The sequence below is a fragment of the Xenopus laevis genome, chromosome 8L, assembly GCF_017654675.1.
Source record: "Xenopus laevis strain J_2021 chromosome 8L, Xenopus_laevis_v10.1, whole genome shotgun sequence".
Classification (NCBI taxonomy): Eukaryota; Metazoa; Chordata; class Amphibia; order Anura; family Pipidae; genus Xenopus; species Xenopus laevis.
This window is the reverse complement of record NC_054385.1, coordinates 28,696,050-28,710,666: the sequence shown is the minus strand read 5'-3', so window position 1 is coordinate 28,710,666 and position 14,617 is coordinate 28,696,050. Positions and strand designations below refer to the sequence as shown.

General features: G+C 37.5%; 1 protein-coding gene across 1 annotated transcript; it reads right to left on the bottom strand.

Annotated features, from left to right (window-relative positions):
- Positions 1–1,481: 1,481 nt before the first annotated feature.
- LOC121397282 (yrdC domain-containing protein, mitochondrial-like) lies at positions 1,482–10,526 on the bottom strand. Its single transcript, XM_041573890.1, has 7 exons — positions 10,370–10,526; positions 9,415–9,608; positions 8,290–8,452; positions 7,718–7,883; positions 6,689–6,783; positions 6,290–6,474; positions 1,482–1,652 (listed from the first exon to the last, which is right to left on the bottom strand). The coding sequence occupies exons 2-7, from the start codon at positions 9,589–9,591 to the stop codon at positions 1,482–1,484; spliced, it is 957 nt and encodes a 318-aa protein (XP_041429824.1). The 5' UTR covers positions 9,592–9,608; positions 10,370–10,526.
- Between the last annotated feature and the right edge of the window lie 4,091 nt (positions 10,527–14,617).

The following is a 14,617-nucleotide window of genomic DNA, read 5'->3' as shown; positions in this document are numbered from 1 at the left end:
CGAAACTTGTGTATTATAATAAATAAAGTACCCCCAGTTGCAAAACCATGACCTGTATAAAAATACCACTGTTCGCATTTGTACTAACATTTTGTAGGGTCGTCCATTAATTCTTCCCATTCCAGTTGAATTCCCACTAACAGTGGAAATGTAAAGCCTACCGTCTGGCACTTGGTAATTTGAGTTCCAGCACAGGTATGGGACCTGTTTTCCAGAATACTCAGGACTTGGGGTTTTCCGGATAATGGATTTTTCCGTAATTTGGTTCTTCATACCTTAAATCTACTATAAAATCAATTAAACACTAAATAAACTCAATAGGCTGGTTTTGCTTCCAACAAGGATTAATTGAATACTGCAATGTATTTTTTTTATTATAGTAGTTGTTTTATTATTGCAGAGATAAAGGAAATTGTTTTTAAAAATCTGGATTACTTGTATAAAATGGAATCTATGGGAGACAGTAAATCGGTTTTCTGGATAACGGATTCCTGTATAACAAGTCCCATACCTGTATTGTAGGTTCTATCTATGGCAGGTAAAGAGCTACTGCATATAGAATGGATCAAGTTATGAAACTACTTTTAAGTTCAGCATAATTTTTAATTGATATACCAAACATTTCTAATCTAAAACAGTGCCCCCTATCCTATGGGTCCAACAAGAACAGGCAAAAGTATAAAAACTTTTTACAGTAGTTGTAGTATGTATTCATGGTCCCTTAATATGGGTACATCTACAAAATATGGAGGCACCAGCATGTAGTTACAGCTGTGAGGTTTTGGGTAGGATGTATGTATCAGCTCTGCACATAGATCTATGAATCGTCCCATTAGCAGAACATAAACACGTCCTGTACAGTTTTTCTGGTGGCACAACTGGACCGTCATATTCATGTCCTGGATACTTAATGATCTCTTCTAATCCACGTGCCATTGTTAAGAACCACATATGCGCTAGCATGGTAACTTCAATCCTATTCAAGTATGGGATCCCTATCTGGTAACCCATTATCCAAGAAGCTCTGAATTTTGGAATGGTTGTCTCCCATAGACTCCATTTTATCCAAATAATTAAAATGATTTCCTTTTTCTCTGTAATAATAAAACAGTACAGGTATCAGATCCATTATCTTGAAACCTGTTATCCAGAAAGCTCAGATTACGGGAAGGCTGGCTCCCATAGACCCTATTTTATCCAAATAATTGACATTTTTAAAAAAAATATTTCCTTTTTCGCTGTAATAATAAAACAGTACCTTGTACTTGATCCCAACTAAGATATAATTCATCCTTATTGGAAGCAAAACCAGCCTATTGGGTTTATTTAATGTTTTTACGGTATGAAGATCCAAATTACGGAAAAATCTTCTAAATTAACTGCTTGCCTTAATCACTATACTGTTAACTAGGAGACTTAAAAACCAAATGAGACTTATTAATGAACCAAGAGTAAAGTGCAATTCTCAGCATCCCTTGTACCTATTTGGGCCTGCCCATTCTGGACCCTGGTGGACTGTGCAGGAGTATTTTATGGCATTTTCCTATTAAGCCAGTGGAGGCTTCTTGAGTCTGGTTTGGTGAATAGTCTTGAAAAGTATTCACTTCAGCCGTTGTCTCCTCTGTTTCCACCTTCCACCTCATTATGGAAATCTGTAAATAATCCAATGATTATCATTACTATTTATGTCTGGGATCGATAAAAAAAGCCTGCCCTGACCCCATCTTCTTTGTGTTCTGGATGTTGCTGCTTGTTAACTATGAGCTGCTACTTATGAGCTTGTCCATGTATGCAGACCATGCTATACATACTTGTGTACAGATACTTTTCCCTCTGGCAGTGCTGGGCATAAAGCTGAGGGTGCTCAATGCAAGCCCCTCCGACACGTGTGCAACTTATGCACCAAACCAAGTGAGTTTGCACCAAACCTATCAGTGAGACAGCAGCACATTAGATGTGGGGAGATTCAGTATGCCAGACTTACAGAAGAGCCACACTAGGGAATGGTAGGCAGAAGAGCCATCATTGTGCTCTAGGCCTTTTCTGCCTAGTTCCAGCCCTGTCTCTTTCATATGCTCTAAAGCAGTGATCCCCAACCAATGGCTCATGAACAGCATATTACTCGCCAACCCCATAGCTGTTGCTCTCAAAGCAGGTGCTTATTTTTCAATTTCAGACTTGGAATAAGCTTTAGTTGTATAAAATCCATGTGTATTACCAAACAGAGCCTCCTGTAGGCTGCCAATCCAATAGGGCTACCAATAGCCAATTATAGTCCATATTTGGCACCACCAGGGACTTTTTGCATGCTTGTGTTGCTCTCTAGCCTTTTTTATTTTATGTGGCTCATGGGTAAACCAGTTTGTTGATCTGTGCTCGAAATCATACAGACGTTTATACTGCGACTACTAGATTCTTTCAAATTCCTGACCTTTCTTCAGAATGCTTATCACCTCATTTTAATCAAAATCTCATAGCATTTCAGCTACTTTTTCTGCCTCTCATAAAAACAAAGATGGTTCTCAGAGGGATTTTCACTCATTGGATTTAAAAAAAAATCAAACATTATTTGAATTATAAACAGAAGCCATTTCTAACAGCAATATACACCCAGCATTAATAATCATAACGAATAATAATAATGAATTAAGGTCATAGGACACAGCTATATTGTCTGCAGCAATACATTACTATTACTCATCAGTGAACCCTTGTCTACTTATTACTCAAGGAAAGTCACCAGCATAGTGCAACAATGGGCAGGGGGGATATTACTCCAAGTGGAACACCAGTGTAAATAAATATTGAACCGTTGGCAAACTGCAAACCAAACTTACAACGTGGAATTCATTCACATCAAGGCCTTTTCAACTTTGGACCTCCATAATTATTTTAATATCCCCAAATAGAATGAACTGATCTTTTTCTTTGCATTAAAACACATGACTGAAAAATATGTACATACTTAAAATATTTCCATACACATTCACAATGCACAAGGGCTTCATTATCTCTTCTGAGATAACCCTGCTACTTTCACTGACAGGAGAGTTATTTTATGTTTTCAATTATATCATGTAACAGGTGGTAAAATGTATCATTTGTAGCAGAAGGTGTGGATTAATTGTAAATCTGGGTAATTAAAAGAAATTAAAATAGAGATTCGCATGAGGGTGTTTGCTATTTATGTGCTATGAAGACAGAATGCTTGAGAGGCCAGTCCTGAGTATATCATATATGCAAAAGGCACTTTTAATTTTGAAGTGAGGGCAAATGTTGTGGTTGATGATGAGCCACTATTCCCAAATGAGGCCCCTATTTCTTGCATAGATACCCTCTATACATGTTTTGAATATAACACGGCACAGCACCCCTACCTAAAAACCATCCAATAGATGTCCTTCTTTATCCTGGAGATAGGGCAATGGCTTAGAGTTATCAGTGATCCCAAATTGATGACAGATCAATGTATAATGTTGTACAAGTACACAATTTCCCAGTTATATGTATAATGAGTAAAGAAGGCTGCATCAAACAGCAAACTATATGAAAGTGTGTTGAGAGACCATCACAGATACTGACTAAAAACGCTTTTCCTTGGCATGGCCACTTGAAGGTTTAAAACTGTCAACAGATCAATGAACTTATACAAGACTGGTTAATAGTCCAGGAAGTATCAAGCTTCATGGTAAGTTTGGTTGAAAAAGCTCAACTCAACCCTTGAGAGGACCCTTTCTTTTTAAAAGAATGGTGGGCAGAAAATAGCATCTAATATCTTTCAGAAGCAGAAGATTGTCTTTGTGTAATTGTGCAATTGCACCATTGCCTTTTGGTTTTGCCCTTATAATTCTATCTCAGTCTGCACTACTGAATGAAAAATGTGCAAAAGTAGCTGCATGGGGTCTGCAAGATGTGTTTGAACTCTCTACACTCGGCACCTAAGGGCCTAACTAAATAAAGGATATTAATAAAAAAGTCTGTGTACTAGCACATATATGAACCAAATCACTGTTATCACTGGTATTGACAGGAGGCATTTTTAAGAACCTTGCAAGCACATGTTTGTTTCAATTACTATGCGAATTTATTCGCCAGAATTCGTTTGCGAAGCAAAATTAATTAATTTTTCGGCTTCGGCTAGGATGTCTCAATTAATATTAATGGCAGCAGAAGGACACAGCCCAAATAGATTTCTGCCAAAGGTCCTGCCTTCACCTGCCACTTTGTGTATATGGGGGGTGGTTGGGTAATAACTAATAAATTAGCAAATGCATGGGGAACATGTAGAAGATTCACTGACAAGTGGCCAGTGCAGTGATTCCCAACCAGTGTCAAGTGAGGAACATGTTGCTCACCAGTGGATGTTGCTCCCAGTGACCTCAGAGCAGGTGCTTGTTTTTCAATTTCAGGCTTAAAGGCTAGTTTTGGTTGCATAAAAACAAGATATACTGCCAAACAGAGCTTCCTGTAGGCTGCCAGCCCATAGGGGCACCTACGAGCTTTTTTTCATGCTTTTGTTGCTCCTCTGCTCTTTTTATATTTGAATGTTGCTGTGAGGAAAGTACCTGGTGGTCTAGTGTGGGTGCAACAGGGATGGTCCATGAATGAATTTCATGGATTATTGCCATGAAATTCAAATATTTAAAGAGCCCACACTCAGTAACTTGTTGCCCAACATAGGTCTATTCCAATAGTTCCTGGGTGCGATCTCTAGTGTTTCTGTCCTTTCTTGACCCCTCAGCCTCTGCTTTGACTATTCTGTTGGATCCTGTCTTGAAAATGTGATATTGATAAACTGACTCGGCCTGTGACCTCGACTACGCTCCTGCCTCCTGATATTTTACTGTGTTTCCTGTTTGGTACTGACTCGCCTGTCCTTTAACCACGCTCCTATTCTCCATTCCCTTTGCACATACGGTTCCCTTGCCTGCCCAGAACTCTCTCCTTGGTCCTCTTCACATTAAGGGGTATAGTTATCAAAGAGTGAATTTAATAGTGAAGTTCGCCACTAGAGTGAAATTCCGCCACTCTCCATTCATTTCTATGGGATTTTTATAGGCGTATTTATCAAAGGGTGAACTTTCACCCATTGATAAATACGCCTTTCAAAATCCCATAGAAATGAGTTGAGAGTGGCGGAATTTCACTCTAGTGGCGGAACTTCACTCTTTGATAAATTTACCCCTATGACTGGTGGCTGGTAGTGGAGGGCTCCTCTGAAGTGAAAGGAGAGGGGATTCCATAAAAATATAATATTACCTGCTACACAAAGTCTGCATTGTTTTTTTAAACCAACGCTTTATTTGCCATGTTTTTACTACATTACAAATATGATTTCAAAGATTTTAGGAATGAATACAATTCAGTCAACAATAAATTGTTACAATTAATAAACAGAGACAAATGAGAAAACAAAAGAGAAATAAATTAGAATTAACATACAGCTTTGAGGTAAATTAACACTAGCCATTGTTCCTGTCAATGGGAGCAGCATTTATGGAATGAAGGAGAAAAGGAATGACACCTGCTAAGTGCAGAATAGTGACCAAAGTGCCAAAAAATGGCACAATTCACCATGTTTTTGTACTTTTCCCCTTGCCCTGCACTTTCTACACATTTTTACCCCCAGTGCTCTGGCACTTGCATCTGGGGTTGCAGTAAATGATCCCTTGCATGTTTTACAAGTCTACATTCCCTCTGATCTATGAGCATATAGAGGTTTTCCAAACTGTTTTATAGAAAATGGTAGGAATGGTCACCTTAAGGATGACTTATGCCAATAAGGGTAATGTAGCCATCCCTTTTCACCACACAGCAGAAGGGAATTACTCAGAAATGTATTATAGCACTGGCATAATGGAACTTTTGTCTTAGCACCATAGATTATATCTATATATGTTATATGCCATATATAAACAGGGAAAACTCTAGTAAATAGAACACAGAACTACAGACATGTACATGTAGAATTACGACTGTCCTTATGAGCTGGACAGTAACATTTCCACATAAAAATCCAAGTAAACCGACAAATCCAATGGGACCAATTGGATTTTTCCAGCAATACACAATAGGGAACAGAGAAAAAAATGGGTTACTTTCAAATGTCCTTAACCTGCTAATTGGTTCCAAAATTCATTTGTATATCATTTTGTATAAAAGCTAATTTTAAAATAAGTCACTGTCATTATGTAAACACATATAACTTGCTGTAAACATGGGTAGTGTTCTACCATAAAACAATTTATTATACAGCACAAAGATAAATAAATATGAATTTAAGAAAAACAGTTAAATCATTCCAAGTAGTTCCAGTTTCCTGAGACCTGCCAGCAGGGCTCCAATACATATCATTAGGTTCCAAGACATCTATTATTGTGCTTCTACAAAACCCCGGAGTGTTCTTGGCTCTCTCAAATAGTTGCATAATCTTAGTGGTTGGCACACAGCCCTCACGCAGGATTTTAATGATGCCTAAAAAAGAAAAACAGGGTCCAGTATGATCACCTCTATGAAGCAGCTACATCTTGAAATATTCCGTCAAGGTACAGAAGAGCTGCATATGGTTAGAAAGAATAATTTTGCCACAACCAAGCTTCAGGAGGTGCTTTGGAATATTTAAATTTGGAAAGACTGACTGAGATCTGATAGGATTTCAGGATGGAATCTCTCTCCGTGAAATACTCACCTTCATTTATTTTGGTGCAATTTACAACTGTGGATCCCACAAGCTCATTGGAGTATCCATCACATAGAACTGCATCCAGCTTATCACTCAGTCGGCTAAGGAAAATACAGAGATTGCACATAAATTGACAGTTCCTCTAGGCAAAAAAAGTCAGAATTGAGCATTTGCGACTTGGCAGTCCTTCTCAGAAATGTTTTCTATTATTAGGGTATTCAATAGACCACAAAAATGCATTATAAGTACACAAATGAAATGAGGGCTGCTTGGTTGTTAAATCTTTGGTACCCATGTTTTATAACTTTAACATGGTCGTTGCTACATAATTGTACATATGTTGCCAATATTTGTAATAGTGCAGGTATGGGCTCCGTTATCCGGAAACCCGTTATCCAGAACACTCCAAATTACGGGATGGCCATCTCCCATAGACTCCATTTCAATTAAATAATTCACATTTTTAAAACTGATTTTTTTTTTCTCTGTAATAAAGAAACAGTACTTGAACTTGATCCAAACAAAGGTATCATTATTAATTGTAAGCAGACTTAGGGGCCCATTTATTAAGCCTCAAATTTATCTTATCAAGGTTTTTAAGGGGAAATTTGAATTTTCCGTTGAAAATTTTATTTTTAGAGATTTATTATATCCCAAAGTTGCTAAAAATACTTCATCTAAAATCTGTCAAGGTCATGTTGAAGTCAATGGCAGATGTCCCTACAGTTGTTTCTAGACAAGTTGAGTTTTTGGAACGTCAATCGTACAATATGAATTGATGCTCGATTTTGTTGCAACATTTTGTCACTCTGACTTTGTCGACAAAAATTATTGAAAAATGAGTTCAATTTCATGGGAGGGAGTTTGGTCAACTTTGTTTTAAAAAAGAGATTGAATCGAGTTTTTAGTAAATAACCCCCTTAATGTACGGAGTTCAAAATTTTGGAAAGATCACTTATCAGGAAAACCAGAGCTCCCAAGCATTCTGGATAATAGGTCCAATACCTGATGTAGCTACACTTTGACCTCACTTACGTTATCACCATATCATGATGGGTGCTATCACTTTCTCCACTTGGATTGGCCGACGTGATAGCTAAAGGCCCAGTCATGTCTGTGAGATGAGCGGTGACTGTGTGGTCTGGGACCCTTATCATGATGGAGTCGTTAGTTCCGACTGTTTCATAGGCAGGACCGACACCTGGAACACAATTGAAGAATAATCAGTAAAAGTCCTGTGGCTGTTGAAGTGATGTCCGCTATTAGAAATATATTGATTCCCAATTGCCAAATGAGATATATTAGGGAGATTGCCTACAGAGGTGAAAAGGGAAGACTTACAATTCATCAGAATAAATCCCAGATGTTCATTTGCCAATAAAATCTCCTAAAAATAAATTACTACTGACTGTGTTTATTAATTATTTAGCCAATCATTTGTGTTTATCAATTGGACTGTTCTTGTTTTTATTGCTTTGATGGTCATAATGTTTGATGGTATATGTTGGGTTTTAAATTTGGGTTGGGTTTTCACAATCTCAGTTGATTTCACAGTTTTTGTGAAAGTGACCATGTTCAACAGACAATAAAAAGAAATATTCACATACCTAATTTTTTAAGCCATTCTCCTTTCTGTACTATGCAGCTTATGCCTCCAGGGTATACAAGATCCATGAAGTTCCACAGCAAGGGGCTGAACGGGGGATTGATGACCCTCAGCTGGTCAAGGTTGGAAATGCAGATACAGATAGGCTTTTCTGATGGACGTTCCTATAAAAGAAGCCAACATATATAGAATATTTAGCTTTATACTTCTCCCGGAGAGTGTATGCAGTCATGCAGATGTTTCCTGCACCTTTTATAGTCATATTAAATTCTGCATTTCTGTAATTCCCTTAGTACTTCAGTAGCACCCTGTATAACCTATTCTTCTCTAATCCCATTGCTTGTTACCCCTCCACTGACTATTCTTACAACTATTCTGTAACTCAACCAAAGGAATACTTTCATTATTTATTGACTCTACAACCTAGCTATGGTCTGTTAAAGTCACTTTTAACAGGTCACACATTAAAGGGTTTGTTCACCTTTCAGTTAATGTTTAATATGGGGTAGTGAGTGATATTCTGAGCCAATTTTCGATTGGTTTTCATAATTATTATTTATGGTTTTTGAGTGATTACGATTTTTATTCAGCAGCTCTCCAGTTTGCAGTTTCGGAAAACTGGTTGCTAGGGTCCACATTACTCTAGCAAACATGCATTGATTTGAATAAGAGACTGGAATATAAATAGGAGAAGGCCTGCATAGAAGGATGAGTAATAAAAAGTAGCAATAACAATACATTTGAAGCCTTACAGAGTGTTTTTTTTTTTTTTAGATGGGGTCAGTGACCCCCCATTCAAAATCGAAAAGAGTCAGAAAAAGAAGTGAAATTATTAGAAAAAGTAAAGAAAAAAAATAAAGTCCAGTTGAAAAGTTGTGTAGAATTGGCCATTCTATAAAATACTAAAACTTAACTTAGGTTGAATCACCCATTTAATATGAGTTAGATAATATGTTCTGATACAGTTAGAGCACACTCTGGCTAGCATGATGCTTAGGGACAGCATTTCTTTCAGTATGAGAATTGGTGAGAATTATACTCCAGGAGCTTCCTCCAGCTCATCCATCCCTATAAATATTTTGTTGCGTGTAGACAAAATCACTTACAGTTCATGATGGCTACTTACCTTGATGGAGTAAATCCTGTTGATAGCTTCTGGGTGCTTGCAGGAAGCTGCCAGGGCATAGACAGTGTCAGTGGGAATTCCACACACTCCTCCATTATCAAGCATATTAGCAATTGTCCTCAAACTGCTTGTACGGTGGGACTGTGGTAAGATACAAGAGCTTACAACTTCCTTCATTTTTGTGGCTCTTGCTTCTACAAAACACAATACATAAAATCAATATTATCAATCAATACAAATACAAACTACAACATAACAAAAATAATCAGTTCATTAATTCTTCATATCATTTCTGAGAAGCAGCAGTTGTATGAGTTCTTCTTATGGTCCTCTAAATTGTTTATAAACAGTAAATACATCTTCCCAACAAAGGAATATGGGCATAAAACGTTTTTAACTACAGAGCTAATTAATACAATGCTGATCTGTAGTTAGTTTGATAGTTTTAATTGCCATTGCTATCTCCTAGTGCTTGAAATGATTTATTATATGGTAAATGATTCTGACAATTCCCCCTGCCACAATAAACCCTGCATTTGCTTGTTGTATAATAAATATTTTTCATATATACTGTTCTACAACAATGAATGCCCCATGAATAAAGAATGAAATTGATAGCTAAAGCTTTCATTATACCGGGTATAAGGATATAACCACATTCTATAGATTATCACTTTAACTAGTTAGAATGCTGTTGATGCAGAAATGGTAGGTAAGTTTGATCTGTTGCCATTCAAGGAACATTTGTGTATTATTCTCTTCATTTTCTTTGTAATAAAATATAAAACAAACCATTTTGAGTTAGAGTTCTAAACACAATAAAAGTACATGGATAGTATATAATAATACAGTGAAATGACATTGTAACATATAAGAAAGATATCCAGGAGATCTTGCAGATACATTTTCATTTCTAAAGAGGATTAGTTCCTACTCTCTGCTGTTTCTGACTTACCAGCAGTGATGCTCCAGTCGGGTGCTGCAAGTTTCTCAGTATCCCCAGTGTAGAAGTCAGTGCCTTGTGAGTGTCAGTGGCAGGTTATATTCTCTCTAGGGACTGGGAGGAGCCATACCTGCTTACCTAATTAACTGCTGGTATTTCCATTTTACCTGCATTTCCTTCTCTGATCAGTATCAGTCAAGGTTCTCATTAAATGACTTCATTTCCCTCTCTCATATGTACTCCCTGCAGGGCATTACATTGTATTGTGTCTGCTTGGGACATTCTGCTAATTATTATTTCGATTTTTATTGCTATAAAGGAGCTGACAATATAATACATTCTCTTAAAAATGTTTGTTTTTGTTTTTTTAGTACAGGCATAGAACCTAATACCTAGAATGCTCTGGACCTGGGCTTTCTGTAATTTGGATCTTCATACAATAAGTCTGGTTGGAGAACGAAACCCCGTACCAAAAAATCCCCCTTAACTGTCTGTCATTGCCCCCTTTCCCCTTCACTCCCCACACTGTGAATCAGTCAAAAAAAGAATATGAAGCAGTAGAAGATGATGCCATGGAGCTCCGCTGCGCTGCTCTGCATTTTAGGGTCAGATTTTTGTTAAGGTTTTTTTTTGTTTTTTTTACTAATGCAATGCCCAGCAGTTAAAGGGGGGCTTTTTTGGTACAGGGGTCAGTTCTCCTTTAAACATTAAATAAACCCAATAGGATTGTTTTGTTCTAATAAGGATTAATTATACAGGTATGGGATCTGTTATCTGTAAACCTGTTATCCAGAGAGATCCATAGAATATGGATAATGGGTTTCCGGATAAGGGATCCCATACCCATCTTATAATGGTTTGTCCCCTTACCCCCACAAACACATATATACCACATGCTGTAATTCAGTCAGGTTTGGCACCACAGAAAGGGACAGAACTTTTAAAATCCCCCCCCATTTAAAGTCAATAGGAATTGCTGCCATGCTCCTGGTGCTGTAAAATGACTGGGGGGCCAATCACTTAAAAGTGCAGCGGCACATGATTTATGGCATTATAGATGTGTTATATGAAAGGACTGGGAGTTTGGTGGGGCATTTATCTTGATTGTGGGAAATGTTGAGCATTTTTGTCCCCTCCCACAAAGCTGCATGAAGTCAAGCAAAAAACTTTAAAAGTCACCTAATTTCCATTAACCCTCTGCTGAACCCCTACTGTTTGTTAAAAGAAAGGCAAATAACTGAACCCAAATCTGTCCAGTTTTTAATTCAAAGAGCTAGTTTGAAGAATTCTAATAACAGATCCCACTCCTCTGCCTGAAAGAAAAAAATTACAGTTGTCCTTTTAGCAAAGAAGGGTAGGAGACAGGTTAGCTAAGTTGCTCCCAGGACTGGTTCTGTCACTATTTGTAATCACATGGGAAATTTCCTGTCACTGAAGTAAACTGAAAATTGTTTCCATTAGATCAGTAAAAACAAAACAGGAAATATCCTAGGAAACTGGTGAAACTTGATGGATGCAACGTTTGAGAAATGACATCATACTAAGAACCATTGTGTTGGTTTTTTGTGTTTCTACAGCTCGGTTTCCCCTTCAGTGTAATGGCACAGGGGGCTCTTGTGGGTACTTTACACTTTTTGTTTTTTTAAAGCCCTCTGAAACTGCTCCTCTTAGACTTGCATTGTATTCACCAACAAGTGTTCATATCAGGGCTTGGCAGCTGTTAATGCCTATATTCTTAATTTTACATGTCATTTCATTTTCTTTCTTTCCTTAACCTCAGCTTATTTTAATATTTATTATTACTGTAGAAATTAATATATATTTTTTTACTTTGCTTACCATTTCACTGGAGGTAATGGGGAATTAGAGCTGAATTTAGTGGGTGGGTGGCTTTTTATAACCATAACTAGTATGATACCATGCTTGCCATTATTTTAACTAAGCATGTGCCCCTATGAGGTATATATATAGGGAATAATGCTCCACTATTGTAAAATATAAGCTATTATAAGTTACTAAGGAGTTCTGTGACACAAAAAAGCATGAAGCTGGACATATACTGTACTTATTTACTAAAGTAAATATAAACATTCACAATATATTTAATATAAGTATGCTTAGAGTGCTAATCTTAGCACTTTTTTTAGTTTTTATGATATTAGCAACTTTTTCCCTGCTACTACAATGAATTTCAAACAGCAGCACCATCTGCTGGTACGTTGCAATATAAACGACATACTCTCTTAGTAGGGCACTCTGAACTATTATGCACACATTTGTGCTGAGGTCGTTTACATGTCTTTTAAGAATAAAGCATAAGCATAATACATATAATTAAATTGCAATATCAGTCATATAGTATTAATAGATGTATCCCATATTTGGAAAATTTATACAGGTATGGGACCTATTATCCAGAACGTGGTTTTCCAGAAATTAGTATTTTTCCTTAATTTTGTTCTCTATGCTTTAAAATAATTTAAACATTAAACCCAACAGGTTTGTTTTGCCATCAGTGTGGATTCATGTAGCTTAGTTACCGTCAAGTACAAGGTACTCTTTATTATGCAGAGAAGTAGGACAGTTAAAAAAAAAAAAAAGTACAAATTTGGAGCTTTCTGGATAATGGGTTTCTGGATAAGTGATCTTATATACCTGTACAATGCACACAGGGACTTTTTGCAAGGCACAACGCTTTAACTCCCATTACCGCTGTCAGTTCAGCTAATGAAGACAATGCCGGAGGGTTTCCTAATTTAGTAAGAATAATTAGCAATGTATTTCCCAAGTAGTTTATAATTATATATTATTAAATGTACAAATTTGCACACACATTATTGGTTGTGATCTGATCTCTGTTATCGAGAGATAACTAGTTTGTTATCGAGATCAATCTTAGTTTGCCATCTGCTGGAAACTGAGAAAACAGCATTTAGTTATATTTACAAAAAATATACAGGTATGGGACCTGTTATCCAGAATACTTGGGATCTGGGCTTTTCTGGGTAACAAATCTTTCTATATCTTTAGTCTGTTAAAAAAATGTAAACTGATTAAATCCAAATAGGATTGTTTTTACCCTAATAAGCATTAGTTACTTTATGTCTTAGTTGGGTTCAAGTACAAGCTAATGTCTTTTTAATATAGTGAGAAAGGAAATTATTTTTAAATTTGATTAAAATGGAGGCTATTGGAGATGACCTTCCTGTAAGTAGGAGCTTTCTGGATAATGGGTTTCCAGATAATGGATCCTATACCTGTATATACTCTGATTTTATATGTATTGTTAACAAATATTATTTTAATATATTAAAAAAGTTATGTTATGGTAACAGTCTAGCCACTTTATTCCTTCACTTTGCTCAAGTGCAAACATCAATATCTTTACATCTTAAAGGGTTGCTCACTTTAAATGAACATTTAGTATGATGTAAAGCAGTGCTGTGTAACTTCTGTGGTGTCGAGGGCCGGAATTTTTGTGGTCTACATGGTGGAGGGCTGATAATGGAAGCCAGTGTTGACCACTCCCTGTTTTTAAAGGATAATTCAACCCCTTAACTTAAAAAACCCCTACCTCCTACCCTACGTAGGCCAACCCTCTCCCCAGCCTAGCTGCTACCCTGGAGAAATTTAGATGCATGCGCAGTTGTAGCAAACCGGGAATTGCTCCAAACCCCATGGAGTTGCTGGTACCCAGCATTCCGTGCAATAGCCCTCCTACAACGTGCTCCCTGTAATTGCTTTTCCACCTGAGAGTTGGCTGCACTGTGGCGCTGCTACCAGCAGAGAGATCCTTCTTCCCTTCTAAGGGAACTCTTGAATGTGTGACTTTCGAACCTGCCAGGGAGTGGGAGTGAAGATGGATCCACCCTGGAAGTATCTGCATTGACAGGTGCAGCGTCGAGTCTGTACCCCTCCCCTCTGAGTGAAACCCATACGCTCCTGCCAATGATACACACACACAACACTGGTTTGGAAAGAAGATGGCCGCAGTTGTTTATTTAACAAATAATACCATACTTAACATGTATAACATATTTAACTTACAAGCAGTTTGTATAACAAACCATTTTACCCCACCTTTATATCATCCCCCCCGGGACAAAGGGGGGGGGTGTGGGGTGCTGAGCCTCAACTGGTAAGCTTGGTTCCTCCTCCATTTTCCCGGGCCCTAAACCAGGCTACATCCCATGGGAAACCCAGCCTACCAGGCTACATACCATTGCTGCAAAATACCCCCATTTTAACTCCCCCTGGGGG